At 40.4% G+C, this 18,135-nt stretch overlaps 2 protein-coding genes across 3 annotated transcripts; one reads left to right on the top strand and one right to left on the bottom strand.

Moving 5' to 3' along the window:
- Positions 1-157: 157 nt before the first annotated feature.
- On the bottom strand, positions 158-14,389 carry LOC103355106 (yorkie homolog). Of its 2 annotated transcripts, XM_008278770.1 has the most exons (9): positions 14,356-14,389; positions 13,791-14,041; positions 10,694-10,893; positions 9,618-9,772; positions 7,781-7,882; positions 7,441-7,544; positions 7,096-7,214; positions 5,239-5,339; positions 158-4,424 (listed from the first exon to the last, which is right to left on the bottom strand). In XM_008278770.1, exons 2-9 carry the CDS (start codon positions 13,992-13,994, stop codon positions 4,243-4,245), a joined length of 1,167 nt encoding a protein of 388 aa, XP_008276992.1. In that variant the 5' UTR covers positions 13,995-14,041; positions 14,356-14,389; the 3' UTR covers positions 158-4,242. The 2 variants fall into 2 exon arrangements, with proteins under 2 accessions (XP_008276992.1, XP_008276993.1); XM_008278771.1 differs by lacking the exon at positions 7,781-7,882.
- A 1,607-nt stretch (positions 14,390-15,996) lies between these two features.
- LOC103355120 (angiopoietin-related protein 5-like) lies at positions 15,997-17,895 on the top strand. Its single transcript, XM_008278786.1, has 5 exons — positions 15,997-16,018; positions 16,529-16,632; positions 16,719-16,839; positions 17,191-17,376; positions 17,513-17,895. Exons 1-5 carry the CDS (start codon positions 15,997-15,999, stop codon positions 17,830-17,832), a joined length of 753 nt encoding a protein of 250 aa, XP_008277008.1. The 3' UTR covers positions 17,833-17,895.
- The last annotated feature ends 240 nt before the right edge of the window (positions 17,896-18,135 follow it).

The raw sequence follows: 18,135 nt of genomic DNA, 5'->3' as shown, positions 1-18,135 counted from the left end.
CTGAATGAGGGACCCGGCAAACCCACACTGAACTAGACTAATTTATTGAAGCTATAAAGTGGTTTGTGGCAGTCCACCACCAAAACCTAAATCAAGATGAGGTTTACAGCCATAACATGGACAAATACACACCAGACACAACACAGGAAACACAGTATTGAGACGTATTTGAAAGTTTATTAAACAGAAACTGCTTTAAAATGATTACAATGAAAATTGATATAAATCACATGCATAAAAAGGTACAAAATAAGTCTGATTGCCTCCAAACCTTCTGTAAATAGGATAATAAACGTCATTTATATGGAACATACATAGCAAGTGTCATGCATGCTAAGATAAATAATAGGCTAGGGAGTGTGTTGCATTATGTGTATGAGTGGTAGGTCGCTCTGTAAGTTGTTTGGTACTTTTAATTTGGGAAAGATTACAAAAAAGGTGACTTGGCTTCTTATTAGGGGGTGTTGTGAATGGAGTTTTTACCTCTATATACTGTATATATTTATATATATATATATAAATATATAAAACAAGGAAGCTGGTTAGAACAAAATGCTTTCACCTGTAATTAACAGCTTCAAATTCAGATAAAATATAAACACACTGCAGAAACAACCCAGCGGATAAAAACAGATTATACACTCATTATATAGTTTAACTAGACAGGGAGAGTTAGAGAGCTCCCCATAGTGACGTTTGCCTCCTGCATTGCAGCACCAGATAGCATTTGCAGTTAGAATAAAATATACCAAGAACACAGCATCCACAGTTAGTATGTTGCTTTTCTGAGGAGTCACGACGGGGTCTTTACTTATGTTGTACCTCCCCTAACAGGCCTCAAGTCCATTTATAAAGCACTATATTTTTCTCTTTCCCACTTACATAACTTGAGCCATGGACTGATGGAATTATAATTTAACAGAGTGGCAGCAATCTGACCTCTTATTAGCACTAACCCCTATAGTTTTTAAGGAAGTTATTAAAAATCGGGTGTTTTTTTTTGACTGTTCCAAACGACTAATGCATACATGTCCACACTATAAAAAAAAAATTCTAATCATAGGATGTTGGAATTTCCTTCTGTTGTTCATCATCATAGACTGATTTAGTCGATCTACAGTAAAGAATTATAGATGGACTTTGTCAGGGTTATTTGAGTGAACAGTGCTTTGAATGAAGTTAAATAATACATTTGTTGCCTTCTACTGAAAAATGGACATTTAACATTTTTATCCACCAGACTAAAGGAAAGCCTTCAACATGATATTATGAAAAGATGATTGTAATGCTGCGCTGTATTTATGGTTATTTATATTTCTATTGCACTTTTTGGCTCAATTAAGAGTAGCGATTATCTCTACTGTTTTTGTTAAAAGGATGATGTTAATCTTTGTATACACTGTGTTTAGTTTGCCTTATTAGTCACATGACAAACAGCCTCAGACATCACCTCAGTTCATTTTGATGGATTCTGTTTGTACCTCGCTTTGTTCTCAAAGTTAGAAACTATTTCATACAGTAAACATCAAGTCGGGTTTTTAGTGTTACAAGTGTCATCGTGTAGAGATCAGCGTCAGAGTAACGCGTAACTGTCGTCACATTACATGAGCCTGCTCCTAAATTCAGGAATCACATTACAGCTAAATAAACAGCTGCTACTTTTATTTGAGGCAGCATAGACGACTGGCAGCGCCACCTTAATAACATCTGGCAAAAATACTGTTCTCTGTGCATCTTCTAGCAAAAAGCCGCTGCAGCAAATTTTCAGAGTACAAAAACGAAACAAAAAATAAAGGAGGGGCACTCTGCTTAATTCTAAGAGGGACGTTCCCCCTCTGATACAAACAAATTAATTGATTTGTCGTGCTGTATTTTTTGTACTTGTATCTCTGTAACTTCAAGACAGATCTATTTTCCTGCCCCCATTTCCTGTCCTGTTTCCGACTACGGCAACTCTCACCTTTAGATTCATCGCCCCATAGATGTGAAATACCTTTTCAATCAATTGTCCAATTACGATGGTACACTCAGTTTAGGTTGAATATACCCGTTTGCCTGCTGTTTTTATCCATTTTGGCTTTAACTAACATTTGTTTCTTTGCACAATAACAGGCTGAGGATGAAGTGATGTGCTCAAGTCCCCCTTTCTGTATTCCAGGCACTGTGGAAATACTTTGCTAAAGAGCACAGGAGACAGAACATGTGCATGTCCTCCTTATCAGGATGAAGATTTGTGCCGATATGTGGTCATATGCAAGGTTTCACATTATTTTGTTAACTTGCAATTAAGTGACAGTGCATCTCAGCGATGTTGCAGAGAAACGCAAAAGTAATGTAACGAGTAGTGTAACAAATGACTTCCTACAGAGAGTAAATAAGTAAAGTAATGCATTACTTTTTTCGAGCAGCGACGCCAACACTGGTGGTGATGCAGTGTTGCATTAGCACGTCACAACAATGCAAGATTAAAACATATCTGATGCAGCGAGTCTCAAGACACCACGAGCTGATTTCAGAGATGAATGGGAAACAATAGACGCCTGAAATGGGGAGAAAAGTGTATCTAATAATCTAGACTCATTGCATGCATTTAAAACTGGTCAGCAGATGTAAGAAGTGCACATGATTTGCTGTTAAGGAGCTAAAACTTGGCTGAGTTGGCCACTGCTTGCACATCTTTCTGTGGGAAAAACTATGACGCCACTGGATGAACAGACGAAGATGTTGAAAAAAAAAAGGAAATTATTAGGAATGTACCAAGCCAATAGTGGGAAAACAGAGAAAAAGTTAATAATAATAATAAAAAAAAAATCTCAAATTTAAAGGGGTGCTGGTTGATTCATTCAATAGTTTTCATTTATGCCACAGGACGAGGGACATATACCCTCAGGCCCTACTGGGAGCTAAGTGAATGGCATTTATCTGAAACAAGGAGTGGAACATAATAACATTACAACTATTCAACACGAAGCAATCCGATATAACAAACCTTCAATAAATACTACCTTTGTGAAGTTTATATTCAATGCTGCTGTGGACAAAAAAACCAATGGAATAAAATGCAATGCAGTACAAGACACAGTATAAACAAAACCAAGATATTAGTAACTTCAAATTATTGATTTTACAGCGAGGATGTTGCAGTGTTTCCTGCAGAGGTGACCTAATGTTAAAAAAAAAATGCTTTTCTAAACTACTTTCCTTAAAAGACCAGAAGAAGATTGCAGTTTCCTCGGGGAAAATCTCACTGTGTTGGATTGCACCGCATTACACCGATCATGTGTCTGCTTATTGAAGACATCTTCGGTATGTTGCAATGCTCCTTTGTGTAAAGAGTGATCCTGAAAACAGACTGTATTGTAGCTTCAGTGGCCACAGTTAAGACTCCTCTACATAGTGGCACTGTTCTGTACCCTTTGTTTTTCTAAATGTGAAAGCAGGATTTGATTAGTTAGGAATGAGGTCTGCAGAAGAAGTGATTCTGGCTTGTGAATATTTTAACTGTTACTAAAGTTTAGGAGATAAATGGGACTGCTTTTAGTGTTTATTTCTCCTCTAGCTCACCACAAGGGTGCGTCTTCTCCCCCCTCAAGTTTCTGTGCAGCATAGCGAGACAGTCTGGAGCAGGGGTATTTGGTGGTATGTAACCGGTGTGGGGTTAATCCAGATAAAAATCTTTGATTCATATTTTTTTCACATCATGTGCATTAAAATTCTAAGTTCCTGGCTGCTCTTTTATTCCACAGGGCGTGTGTGTAACCAGAGAGAATGTGGATGAGATCTTTTTCTTCATGTTCTGTGCTATGTTTGTTATTTTTGTGTTTACAGAACTATTACGATTGGACTTTTCTTGACTCTGATTTTAAAGGTTTGCTGCAAACCAACCCCCAGTGGGTTCTACAATTAGCTCTGATGCACTTAACTAGCAACATGGGGGCACACACAACACCAAAAAGAAAGGAGTGTTACAAAAACATGGATGCTCCGTCATGCATCTCTAAAACCAGGCCCAAAAAAAAAAAAAAAGAAAAAAAAAAGAGGAAAATACAAGCAGCTTACCACCTTCTGTGAGAGTCATTCTTCAGGCTGTGAGTAGTGTTAGGGATCCATCACACAACAGTAGCATATTCTCTCAGTAATGTTGTTCTGTACCACTTTTTGAAGGCAAAAATCCTCCAGAATTCTCAGTCATGTTATGAAAATCTGACGTCAAAACCGTATTTGACCAGCGGCTGGGTGTGTCTATAGCCAGGTGAGCAGGCTGTCTCTGTCCATGTGCGACCCAGACAGAACCGTCTCCATGTCCATCAGGAGGTCTGAACTCAGACCCTCGGGGATGCAGGGCATTAGCTCCTCGCCCTCGGACATCGGGAGCACAGGCATCGACTCCTGCAGGGTCATCGAGGGGGGTTCAACAGGTTCGCCTAAACGGGGCAGAGTAGCAGAACGATGTTGCTTTCGGTGCACAAAAGGAGAATTTTGTAAAGTTTTCACATAATAAGCAACTGTATCTTTTAACCCACTGGGAGGTTTGAAAGGCATATTACTTTCAACAAAAGAAATGACCAAAATTGCAACATTTATCCGAGCCAGAAACTGTAGAAACACAAAAAAACCCATCTGTGTTTAAATGTTCCGATGGGCGAAAATAAAGAAACGAGGAGGGGAGTCGATGCTCGCACACAAATGTAACAAGCTAAATATGTGCACAATTACAAACTTGAAAACATGCTGCAGAAACAGCTGCCAGCCCGAGCCTGTTTCTGCCTTCAGCTCCCTTCCTTTGTATTATTTCTAGCATGTTTGGGAAGATTTTTACTTTCACATCTTAGTCGATTCCACATAAATGAACCCAAATTACTCTGAACTGTATCTGGGAAAGTTACTGCCATAAGAAAATAACTTTCCTGTGAATCATTACACCAAGGTCAGCGTAGAAGTCAGAGATAGAACCACTTTCTAGTGAAAGTCACGGTTCTGCTTTCAACAGTAAGTAACTTGAGCTATAATAGCTGAATAGGTCAACATTATGGCATTATTGTTGGCTAAGTAGTGGCACATTAATCTACATAGGAAAAAGAAACAGTTTATGTGTGATGATACCAGATGTTGTGCTCACAATTACTTTAACAAAAAATGCACGTATTTGGAGGGGAGTTTAGGATTAATCAAAGCCTGCTTTTTCCACTGCAGAAATCCCAGTCTCTCTTTCTGACATGGTGTGTTAGTGTACATTACCTGTGTCCATGTGATCCACAGAGCTCAGCATGTGGTCCGACGTACGGGGAAGGCTGCTGACGCTCAGACCGCTGTCGGTGCTCTCATTGCGAGAATGAGCGCTGTGAAAGAAAACACACATAGACGTTGCTTTATAACCGATCAGCATCTGTTTAAAAGACCAACACATGCCACAATTCTTCCTGTGATTTTATAGCTTTCACAAGAAATACGTTCTTAGTATTTTTTTAAAAACTGCTGGTAAATTATCCAGAAACCTGGACGTTGTTTATGAAAAGACAAACTTTTTGATGCTAAAGTAAGACTTCATCTATAATATACAGTTGAAACCAGAAGCTTGCATACACTGTATAAAAAGACATATAACCTTTTTTTCTCACTGTCTGTCATTAAATCAAACTAAAGAATTTTTTTCACTACTTTCTTCAAAGTCAGAAGTTTACATACACTAAGATTACTGTGCCTTCGAACTATTTGGGAAAGTCCAGATGATAAATTCATGGCTTTGGAAGCTTTCGATAGGTTCATTGACAACATTTGAGTTAATTGGAGGAACACCTGTGGATGTATTTTAAGGCACACCTCAAACACACTGCTTCCTTTTGTGACCAAATGGGGAAATCTAAAGAAATCAGCCAAGATATCAGAAAGATAACTGTGGACCTCCACAAGTCTGTTTCATTGTTGGGTACAATTTCCAGATGACTGAAGGTTCATCTGTTCAAACAATTATACACAAGTATAAGCACCATAGGAATGTCCAGCCATCATACCACTCAGGAAGGAGACGGGTTCTGTTACCCAGAGATGAAGTGTGTTGGTGTGAAATGTGCGTATCAACCCCAGAACAAAAGCAAAAGACCTCATGAAGATGCTGCTGAAGCTGGTCAGAGAGTCATTATCTACAGTGAAACGAGTCCTGTACCGATATGGGCTGAAAGGCTACTCAGAGAGGAAGAAGACATTTCTCCAAAAGCAACATAAAAAAGCAGATTACAGTTTGCAAATACACGCAGGGACAAAGACCTTAATTTCTGGAGACATGTCCTGTGGTCTAATGAAACTAATATTGAACTGTTTGGCCGTAATGACCGTCGTTACATTTGGTGGAAGAAGGGCGAAGCCATGCAAGTTTGAGAACACCATTCCAACTGTGAAGTACGGGGGTGGCAGCATCATGTAGTGGGGGTGTTTTGCTGCCGGAGGGACTGATGGACTTTACAAGATAGATGGTATCATGAGGAAAGAAGATTATGTGAAATATTGAAGCAACATCTCAAGACATCAGCCAGGAAGTTAAAGCTTGGGCACAAATGGGTCTTCCAAATGGACAATGACCCTAAACATACCGCCAAATTAGTTACAAAGAGGCTTCAGGACAACAAAGTCAATGTTTTGGAGTGGCCATCACAAAGCCCTGAGCTCAATCCTGTAGAAAATTTGTGAGCAGAGCTAAAAAGACGTGTGGAGCAAGGCAGCCAACAAACCTAACTCAGTTATACCAGTTCTGTCAGGAGGAATGGGAAACTATTGTGAGAAGCTTGTGGAAGGAAACCCAAAACGTTTGACCCAAGTCATGCAGTTTAAAGGCAACGCTACCAAATACTAAGGAAATGTATGTAAACTTCTGACATTGAAGAAGGTAATAAAAAATTCTCTAAAAATCCTCTCTCTCATTATTCTGGCATTAAGCAAATAGAAATAATTTTGGTAATCCTAACTGACCTAAAGCAGGAAAAGCTTAGTCACATTTAATGCCAGATAGTGAAAAAGAAAAGGTTATGTGTCTTTTTATACAGTGTCTGTAAACTTCTGGTTTCAACTGTATATCTCTATACTTGTTCCTTTATAACTCACCCATTAAGAGTAGGTTCGTGGTTCGGTGCTCTGATCCTCACATCAAGAGGAGGGACGAGTGTCTGTGCGCTCCTGTCGTGGTCCATCCCACCGGGCATCTGACTCCGTCCTCCTGCCTCCTGCACAGCATGGACACACACAGCTGCATGTATAACTTCATGTAAAAACACAAAGTGAACAAACCTGAAGCAACAACTCAACTATGGTCCTTTTCTCAACTGAATATGCAGCACAACACAATCACACAGGAAAAAAGCTGTGCAGCAGCTTGTGCAGCTTATCATGCCATCTGAAGTAAAATGTTCGATTTTTGGGGCAGCACATGCGATTTGTTTGACCGCTGACCTGTGATCCGATTTGCGGAGGCAAGCCTTGTTTGCATCTGAGCCTTTCTTTTTCCTGCCTTTGCTGCATTGCCAAACCAAGGATGCCAGGGTTCATCTTCTGGGCTGGAACATAAGATTAATAAGAAAAGACATTTTTGGCACTTAAGCAAAAATGTCCACATGTTAAACATTTCAGCAATTACATATATGTGAATAAACTTTGCAAAACTTTGCGATCTTTCTTTTTTTTTTTTTTGTTGCCAAACAGCAACTTGTGATGGTGGACATTGGAACAAAATGTTTCTCATTGACAAACAAGAATTGTCAATTCAGGAGACACAAATTTGATAGTGTGCTACCTAGACGCGGGTCGACCCATGTGGTAGTCTTATTTATGTGATCGATGTAGTACACCTCTCCATCTGCAGTCACAGCCTGCTCCCAGCCTTCAGGCAGTGGACCTGAACAGCAGTGAAAGTACACAGTGAGAAGGCAAATGGTAGATGGAGTGCATGGAGTGTTGAGAGAAAAAAGTAGAATCTGGCCCACGTCCTTTAATGTCTGTGTAGCTTCTAGTTTGTAGAGATTATATAAATAGAAGTGAAGGTTAGTGGGTAAAGAGTTACAGTATTTACTGTGGAGTTAAAATGTACTATGCTATACGCGTCTTGCCTGAATGCAGTTGGTGTAAAACACTGTCGTAAATGCAACACTGTCAATGCCCAAGGCGCTGGGTAAAAAGAGGTTTTATTCCTAAAGGGTCTGTTTAGCCAAATTACAATATAAAAATTTAACAGCAACACGTCTTTACGGAAACACTGTTTCCATTGTTCTGGATAATCCACAGAACACCTTCTGGAAGGTTTTCATTGGGAACTAATTTACATTAGAGAGTAGTACCACTAAAAGTGGAAAATGTTACTTGTTTTTGTTTGAACCTACATTTATAACTAGAAGCAGAAATAACATGACATAACATACAGGCTCAGTTTCCCAGGCATTAATTAGGCCTAGACCAAGACTGAAAACTTTTTTTATTTGAGTAAGCCTATTCCATGTGTGTGAACTTGGCTGATAGAGTTGTTAGCATTATCTTTCATTTGGAGTTACCTATTAAATGTTAGTGTTTAAGCTCTGTTTTGGTCTCTACCACCTCCTGAGGGAAATATTTGGCTCTTTAGCTGCTAAATGCAGCACTATATCCACTAGGCATTTGCTAACTTTGCCATTTGATGCAGAATAGGTTGTATTCTGTGGGTTTTTAAAGCCTTTTTACTGAAAAAAAACAGCAAAAAGCTGTAAGAGTGAACCAAAACCATAAAGGTGTATGCACAAAATGAAAAACAGTGAGCTGAAACTCACTGTAAAGCTGTCTTGGGAGATGCTCATATGGATTCTGCTGCTGCTGATGCAACAGGTATGTAACAAACTCAGAGGAAAGACTCATACAAACAGCCTGTGCTTGACTATCCATCAATGTGGCCGCATGCAGAGGAGCTTTTGAATACATTGTGGCAGAAAATGAAGATGGGATTTTGTCCCCATCAATGAAATTAGAAACATATTGGCTCTATTAATGTCCAGGGAGAATGACTAAAGAAGAAAAAGTATTTCAGTGTTCATATTTGCACGTGACTGTTGTTTAAAGACAGACCTGTTTTCATTAGTCACTGTCCATATGGCTGCATCATTACACGCCCTGAATCAAGTCTGGCTGGAAAGGTTTTGTTTAATGTCATGTCCCATCACTGTCTTCACACATTTCATTTAGATCTCTATCAATTTTCTCATGAAATCAAGACCCTCCCAAAAAAGAACTATCACAAAAATTGTAATTTGTTTGAACAGACCCTTCAGTATTTTTGATTTATTCAAAGAATCTCACACCCAACTGAGAAAAGCACCTGGTTTCTCTCTGCTGAAACCTGAGAGTCACATCTGTGCTTTTATCTCCTCCATCACACACTGTCATCAGGGTGACGCCATTAAAGTTCAGCCTAATCAACAAATGTAATAACTGCCACCAAAGTCACCAGAGCCATGGAGGTAGAGACCAAAAGGGAATCCCGAAGAAATCACACCCAGCAAAGACCTGATCCGCCGGAGATGGACTACGAAAAGCAGGTTGGTGCTTTTAAAAGAAACTGTACTGTGAGATAAGAGCAGAGTGGAGGGGGGAAAAGAAAGCGGTGATACCTGTTTCTGGATTGATGTTTTGTGGTTGCGTAGTGGGAGCTGGGTTGCTGAGGGAGTGGGCATGGACTGGAGTGCCGGAGATGGGATGCTGAGCTGCAGCTGACTGAAGCTGCGAAAGACGGGGGTCGTGCCAAGTGGTTGTCTTATCCCGGTGACTGAAAACACACAACAAGTCTCAACATATCTGTATCTGTTAAACCACTGGAACCTGATGGATAAGGAGCCTCGGACCTGCTTTACCTGTACTACCAGATGTGCACATGCATCTACGCTCACGCAGACAAACGCAACTGCCTGTGCTGCTGTACGCCACAGCGGCCCTTGACAGGAGTGTGAGCTGTCAGGCCATGTGCTTTGAAGGAAGGTGAAACCACACTGGTTGCAAAACTAGTTGGAACATTTTCTGTTTGCATGCAACTAATTACTCTAAGTCCTGGTAACATGTGCACTGCTGTACGTCTCTCTTCATCGTATTCCTGTGACTATGTTCTTTCTCTAGCAAAATAGTAAAGAATGATGTATTACTGACTGTTTTCTGTTTAGTAAAAAACAAACTCCTTTATGTTTTTTTTCCACTTTAGCACTTTTTAAATCATAGTATGTTACACTTTGTCATGCCCTTTGTACTATAGCATGTTTTTCTTACTTATTTGCATTGTGGTGGTGGCTACTTTACTCATTGCTACTGCAACTACGGAATTTCCCCTTGGGGATCAAAAAAGCATTTTGATTCTAATCTGTTCTATTCTATTTGGGGTTAGAACTGGGATGACGTGCTCGTTAGTCAGTCTGATGACAGACAGAAGATTGATCAACAACAATTTTTAACATTTCATTAACCTTTTCATTGTCTTTAAGTCATTTATCAAGAAAACTGCTGATAATTTGCTGGTTTCTGCTTCTGAAGTGTGAGGATTTGCAGATTTTCTCAGTTTTATAAGAACATTTGAATAAGTCTAACGTAACAATTTGCAGCACTAAACTGTGTAAGTGCCACTCTAGGTGCTGGCTCTTTGGGTGTTTTGACACAACCTCCCAAAGATCATACACATTGATAAACTGGATCTAAACCTTACTTGAGGAAGTAACGTTGGCCAGTAGGCGTTTTGGCCATTTCCCAACCGTGGGGGAGTGGCACGTCGTCGGGTATGATGGGCGTCGTTGCTACATCTGCTGCTTGAGTGGAGAGTGAGTTGACTGGGAGGGAGGCAGGGGAGGAATGGGCGCGGACGTGATGAGGAGTGAGGGAGCCGCACACGCCTCCATCCGAACTGGCCTGACGAGAAACAAGCAGGGTTAACAACTTTGCAGCGAAGCCACAAACAGCAAATCAGATACTCAAACTGGCAGGAAAAAAAAAAAAAAAAAAAAGGTCAGGAGGGAGAACACAGAGCGAGCCAAGAGGAAGAGACTTAGAGGAAGAACTGTGAAACACTCCCAGGTGTTTGACTTTTCGTGAAGATTTGGTTACCACGGCCAGTTATATTATCACAAGTGATACGCTAGAACATATTAGGATCGTTTTCCGTAAATGTTGAGTGAACATCACGGCTGATGAATGAAGTTCTCGGATCAAGATTATATTGTTTGAGGCACAAACACAACTCTAACAGATGAAAGTATGTTTGATGGCCATGAAATAAATATTTAATGAAAGATTTAAGTGATGGGAAATGCATCCGTGCATGCTTTGTGTCTTCTACTCGTTTCAAGAAGATCAACATCTTCAGCGTATCATCTTTACCTTCGCTGTACTGTAGATAGAAACAACCGATTTTATTCTAAATCACAAATACAACCTGCTAAGAGTGTGTTCAAGCAAAGTGGAATACAATTAAATACAATAAATCATTCGCCTACATGGTCTTTTTTGTAATATGTTAATGTTTAATAAATTCAGTCAGAGCTAGTAAAGGTTAACTTATCCTCACTGCTCCTCTTTGTCATTGTTTTGGGGATTTGTCCACAACTTGCCACGATAAATACTTGTATTGGCAGTGAATACGATGTGCAGAAGCAGCTACAGAAGTGCAACATGAAAATTCCTGATAACTGAAATTGTTACACTTGAGTTTTCAAGGTTGGCAGATGTAGTGGACGGTGGCTGCTGGAGCTGTGAGTCCATCAGACAGCAAAAAAGTTTACTGTGGCCACAAGGAAAGACCTAGAAATATGAGCAGCAAGTTCAGTACAGGGAAATAATATCAACAAGGAGCAGCGATCACAAGTAGAAGCTCAACAACTACAAAATAACCTCTGCGTCAACATGTTTCACTGTCTCAACGAAATACTGGAAGTAGTGGGCACTCTGTGATCAAAACAAAACGTTCAACACTCTGGCCCTGCAGCAGAGCTACAACGATAAATCAACTAATGGTTCCAACTGTTACTTTAAATCCCAACTAGTTTGATAATTCATTGGTTTAAGTAATTTCTGAAGAAAAAAGCAGAAATTCTTTGATTCATGCTTCTTGAATGAGATTTTGTTCTGGCTTCTTTCCTCCTCTATGTCAGTAAATTGATTATCTTTGGGTTGTGGGGATAACAAGACATTTAAATAAGTCATCTTGGACAACATTTTTCACTATTTTCTGACATGTTATAGACCAAACAATAACCAACTGATCAAGAATAAGGTCGACTGATTAACTGACAACGAAAATAATCTTTAGTTGCAGCCATACCCTGCAATTACAACTATCTTTGTAAAACAGTCAGTGAGGAGAGACAGATTATGGCTGCTACTACTTTTACAGAGATTTATTATTCTAAAAGCCTGACTGATATTACTCTTATTTGTATTGTTCTAGTTTATTTATGTCTTATACAGATGGCTAAGATTCACCAGAGTAAAATTCCTTGTTTGTGTGTACAAACTTGGCCAATGACGATATTATCCCCTGATATTGGCCTTTCACAGACATAGCGGTGACAGCATATATGTTGTCTGATATAAACCAGTCAGAAAAATCTAGATAGGGTGTCATCACATAGTTTGTCCAGCACCAACTTCATTGTTTACACTGGATGCAGCACATGCAGTAGAGTAAGTATCACAGCGGAGCACACAATGATGCAGAGTCAATCTCTGTCTTCATGGCAGGTAACTTATAATAGACTTTGCTGGAAAGTTAATAAGTTATGACTCCAACATTTTGCATTTCCAAAACAACTCTAAAATCCAAGGATCAACAGCATTGGCTAAGATATCAATATCAGAATTTGTTTCTCCCCAAAAATGGTATCGGACCCAGAACTCCAGCAACTGTTGTGCTCCAATGATTTTGCTGTTATTTTACGTATTTTCAAATGAGCAATTTAGTCTATGACATATCAGTGACACTATTGGCCATCAAAAAATATCATGTTCTGTCTGATGACTTGCCGAAAGCATCAAGATATTCAATCAAAATGATAGAACAGACAAAAGATGAAAAACACCAAATCTGAAAAAGATCACAGCAGAAAACGTTTGGCATATTTGCACTTCGTAAAGTTATGAAATACTGATTGTCAGTTCTTCTGATTAATTAATTTGAGCATTAAAAAAAAAAATAATAATAAAATAAACCTAAAATTCTTTAAATCCAGCTTCTTAGATTTGAATATTTTCTGTTTTCCCCCTCTTCTATGACAGTAAACTGAATCCCTTTGGGTTACGGACAAAACTATTTGAGGACATCTGGCTGACACTTTTCACAATTTTCCAACATTTTAAAACCCAAACAACTAATTAATTAGTTGAGAAAACAACCTACAGATGAATCTACAATTAAAACAATCATTTGTTGCAATCCTGCATGGTAGCACATTAAATATCTTTGAAGGTTGGATGTTAAATACACACATGTGGCTGTGTGAACGAATTTTCACTATTGTTTGACCAAAAGATTGATCTAATATATCAATACTGAAAATAACTGTTCATTTCAGATTTAACACGTAGTGGACTACTGCTCTACTCTGATCAATCTCCCTGACTGTTCACATTATTTTGTCCTCCACAAGCATGGAAATTGACAAAACATTTCAGATTTGCAATCCACTAAGCCCTGACACCTAACAGTGACCGGATTGTCCATTTGCATGATTGTGGTGCCATCAGGGCCTGTGTGTGAGGCAGCATGGTGGGCTTTATTGTGTAGCCGTGGTGCAGCTGTTGTCAGTAAGTACTTGTCTGGAGTGTCCTCGGGGATCCGGCTGCCTGAAGAAGGAGTCGGGCAGCTTCCTCATCCTCATGGGCACAGAGGAGGGCTGTCTGACGGCCTTGCTGGGGTTCATCACGGCGCTGAACAGGGCCTCCAGCTCCGTCTGCGAGTCCCCGCGGACGTGCACGACCTGCTGCCCGGCCGGAGGCGCGCCGCGGTGCGCGTCCATGTCGCCCAAAAAGTTTGGTGTCGAAACAACAACAACGAAAAAAAAATCTGTCGAAAAGAGGGGGGGAAAAAAGAGGAAAAAGTTGAATAAAAAGCAGAGAACAGACTACAGGCCCCGACTAGACTGGATTGAAGTTCTGCTCGGATTTGTTTACACTTCTCGCCCTCCAGCCCCCCCCTCCGTCCCTCCACCCCATCTGAACTTTAGCGTCGTCGTCCGTCACTTTGAGCCTCTAAACGGGTCGATCGGCGGACGGATCGCCGACCAGCGGGGGCAAACGAGTCGAAAGAGTGCAATTTAAAGCGGGGATCGCCGATTTAAAAAGTCAATCCGAGCGGCGCACAACATGCCTCCCACATACCTTCAAGCAGCCAGACCGCCCCCCTCCTCCTCTCGCTCCGTATTCCTGCAGGAAAAAAAAAAAAAAAAAAGTCGTAGAAAATCACAGCCTGAGAATTAAAAAAAACCCCACTCGATTCCCGATTCAGACGTTCAACTAAAAAGCCTCCTGAGGTGAGAACATCTGCTCATGTGTGAAGCTAGCTGGAGAAAAAGTGACTTCAGCGAGACCTCCAAACTTTTTTTTTTTTTTTTTTTTCAGATCCAGCGCTCAGTCCAGATTCATGTGATAGTGCGGAGGGGCGGGGTTGCAGGGTTTAAAGCTGCCGCAGTTGCAGGGCAAATATTTCACTCCAGAGAGCAGACATGTGAACCATCAATAGAAAAGCAGCTTGTATTTGCAGCTCCAGATGCATCTAGTGAAGCATTTTCAACCCTGACAACACACATTATAAAAAATTAGGCTCTTTGTGATCAGTGCAGCTTCCAGTTTCTCCTGCAGGACGGAAAAAGAACCAAAAGGGCCAAAAGTAAGGGGCAAGACACAACCAGAGAGGATGAACTTTAGGGGGTTGGGGGACAAATGATCTCCTGCTACTGGAGTCCTTTTTCTGACTCTGGGCCTGGTGGCTCTGCTCTGCTTTTTAGGGGGGAGGGTTGGGGAGGGGAAATTGGGAAGTTGCACTGAGAAAACATCCGCCCCTGATGAGGCCAACCCCAGCCGGGGCCTGTTTGTCCCGTGCAGGCTCAGCCACAGAGTCCTGCCCTCTGGTGGAAAACATGCACACAAGTGATCCGGAGCTCAGCTGGCCAACAGATTGAATGCAAGAAAAATGTCTGGCTGGACCAGAGCTCAGTGCATCCAGATATTTGGTTATTACAACACACCAAAGTCAATAGAGGCTGTGGCAAAGCATGGAGAGCCCTTCAAATGAGCATTAAAAAACATTACTGGATGTTCAGGTGGCCACTTGTAAATATGCTTAAGTGTGATTGCACAAACCGACAGAGCTTCATTTTAAACTTTAGTAGAGATCCTAAAGATTCTAAAAACTGGTTAAATTATTTGCATATTTCTACTTTCTCCTGGACAATGCAATCAGGAAAACACACATGTCACTCTTAAAACCTAATGCAGAGTTAGAGGGATTAGCTGAATAAAAATCTAAACGTATATCAGAATCTATTTCATTGCAAAGAAGGTGTTCACATATAAGGAACATGACTTAATGTTTGCTGCATAACTACAAGAGACTGACAAAAATGTTCAAATAATTAGAAAAGATTAAAAAAAAAGCAAGTNAAAAAAAGGGGGTTCCAAGTATCTCACTTCCAGAAAACTGTGTTAATTGTGAGAGATTTTTTAAATAAAAAAAATGGTAAAAATCAAAGCAACAGAGCCCAAAATGTAAAAACTTTCAGCCCCTAGTATGAAGATAATAGTAAGATTGAAGAAAAGAATTGGATCCCCACAATTAAAAAAAGTAATCACCATTACTTGGTTGATCTTTACTGCCTGGTTTATTGCCACATCTTTCAAACTGCACACCTTCATGTTGGGCTCCCTGTTGTTCAGTTTTACTGTCCAAACCCAAGCTGACGTAATCAAGGTTATTTTCTTAGACAAAGTCTTGATTCCACAGGTTGTGCATGAGTCTGCATAATGAGTAAACTGATCCTGACGTGTAAAAACTGCAAAGTGTCCCTTTTAAATCTGCTGTCCCGCAGCTTCAAATGCTATAAAAGTGAAATTGCTGGAGTACACCTTTAATTTGCCACTGATTTGTATCTCCAAAATGTTAACTTTTCCATGAGATCAAGATAAGAAAAGGTATTGTTCTATGAGCCAGTGTTTCTAAAGGCATTTTTCTTTAACCTAGGAAGCAGAAGGCATATCTTAACATACATAGTAAGATGCATTTAGTCCTTCAGAACATCTGAAATCCTTAAAAATAAGGAAAAGCAGTTTTCATTAGACAAACCATAACATTACTCATTTGTAATGCTATCCTTTGACAATCTGTGTCTCATCTGAGTGAACCACAGACAAATTAAATCCAGAGAAAACTGTTCTGACAACAACAGCGTGTGTATCAGCGAGCATTGTTGCAGATTTTTCTTTGTCATCAGGGACTATAAACCAAAACAGCTGCTTGAACATGAACTTCATTAAACTGTGTGTTTGCACTGATTAGGGCGAGACTGCAGCGACATCAAGGACAATCTTGTGTCGGTCGTCCCAAAGATCCCCAGTGGTATTTATATAGTCCATCCAGACAACACCGACTCTTCCTTTGAGGTATATACACATGATCCACTCATTCATTCATTCACAGTCTGTCACTCGCTCATTGGACACCACTCATAGCGAAGCTTGTCCTGCAGGTGTTCTGTGAGATGGACTACATGGGAGGAGGATGGACAGTGATGCAGAGGAGGACCGATGGATTAACTGACTTTAAGCGACCCTGGGCTGACTATGCTGATGGCTTTGGACACCTTGCAGGTTGTAAATTACAGTAAAGGTGTATTTTTTTCCTTAAAAATCAACATCAGAAGGCTGTATGAGTGAGAACATTTGCATGCCATTGCCTACTAGATGGTATACATTTTGGACATGAACTAATGTTATGTAATTATGTGACAGTTTGGGTAACACTCTGGTTTGTTTCCTTGTTGAGAGTTGGCAAAGTAAGTCACTGCCAATCTGTTTAGTGGACTAACAGTATATTAACTAAGTTCTCACACTGTTCCTTTGAGATGGTTGACTTGTACCAAACTCTACAGATGTTTGGGGATCATATCCTACACTTTCCAGTGGCTATGATAATGTCTTGTTTAATTTGTGTGTGTTTAGGAGAACACTGGTTGGGCCTGAAGAAGGTGTTTCATATAATAAACCAGAAAGACACTCGGTTCCAGCTTCACATCGCTTTAGTTTCCCACGATGACGTCACCTCTTATGCGTCATATGATGACTTCCGTCTCGACAATGAAACACAGTTCTTCAGCATACATTTGGGCAGATATGCAGGAAGTGCAGGTATGACTTGATAAATCAAAACTCACAAAGCGTTCACTTCCTTTCCACACAGTGCAAATTAAAAATCAGGATGTATGCACTGATTATCAATGACTAACCTGCATAGTTGTGTGTATTTCTGTGCGTTCTGGTGCAGGCGATGCTTTCCGCGGCTACGACCAGGATCAAAACCAGGACACGGCTCCGTTTAGTGCCTCGGATGTGGACAATGACGGCTGCAATCCTTTCTGCTCCATCGGCAACAGCACGGTGGAGAGCTGCAGCATTCAGCAGAACCAGACTGGATGGTGGTTCAACCAGTGCGGCCTGGCGAACCTCAACGGCTCCCCTGAGGATGCAGAGCAGAACCAGGGTCAGAGGACACACATCCTGTGGGACACCTGGAGGCAGAAGGGAGTCCCGCACACCATCAAATCTGTCACGATGAAGATCAGGAGGATTGCGACCAATAACTGACAGTTAGAGGAGGCAGAATGTAGATATAACAACTGAAAGTGTTAATAAAACAATAGAAATCTGTGAAGTCTCATTTTCATTGTTTCACCTCATTGTAACTAATTCCCTGTTGCTTCAAATATTCCTTTAAAGTCACATGGTTTGACTTTAAGGACATATATATCTAAAAATATAATGCAGCCTATTACATCGACACAACATCTGACATGTACAACACCACAATCATCAGAAAATGACACAAATGATTAGGTGCTATCACTCCCAATTTAAGACATTACCGCAGTGTAGCATCAATTGCAGCAC

Source organism: Stegastes partitus, unplaced genomic scaffold (genome assembly GCF_000690725.1).
Source record: "Stegastes partitus isolate 25-593 unplaced genomic scaffold, Stegastes_partitus-1.0.2 Scaffold132, whole genome shotgun sequence".
NCBI lineage: Eukaryota > Metazoa > Chordata > Actinopteri > Pomacentridae > Stegastes > Stegastes partitus.
This window is presented reverse-complemented; position numbering and strand designations above follow the sequence as displayed.

Excerpts from the sequence above, each read along its gene's own strand:
- LOC103355120 (XM_008278786.1), top strand. The coding sequence starts at position 15,997 with ATGAGTAAACTGATCCTGACGT. Across the intron at positions 16,019-16,528 it reads GAGTAAACTGATCCTGACGT|GGCGAGACTGCAGCGACATC; the intron begins GTAAAAACTGCA and ends TGCACTGATTAG. Across the intron at positions 17,377-17,512 it reads CAGATATGCAGGAAGTGCAG|GCGATGCTTTCCGCGGCTAC; the intron begins GTATGACTTGAT and ends GTTCTGGTGCAG.
- LOC103355106 (XM_008278770.1), bottom strand. The coding sequence starts at position 13,994 with ATGGACGCGCACCGCGGCGCGCCTCCGGCCGGGCAGCAGGTCGTGCAC. Across the intron at positions 7,545-7,780 it reads ATGGGTCGACCCGCGTCTAG|CCCAGAAGATGAACCCTGGC; the intron begins GTAGCACACTAT and ends CTTATGTTCCAG. Across the intron at positions 7,215-7,440 it reads CTCCGCAAATCGGATCACAG|GAGGCAGGAGGACGGAGTCA; the intron begins GTCAGCGGTCAA and ends CATGCTGTGCAG.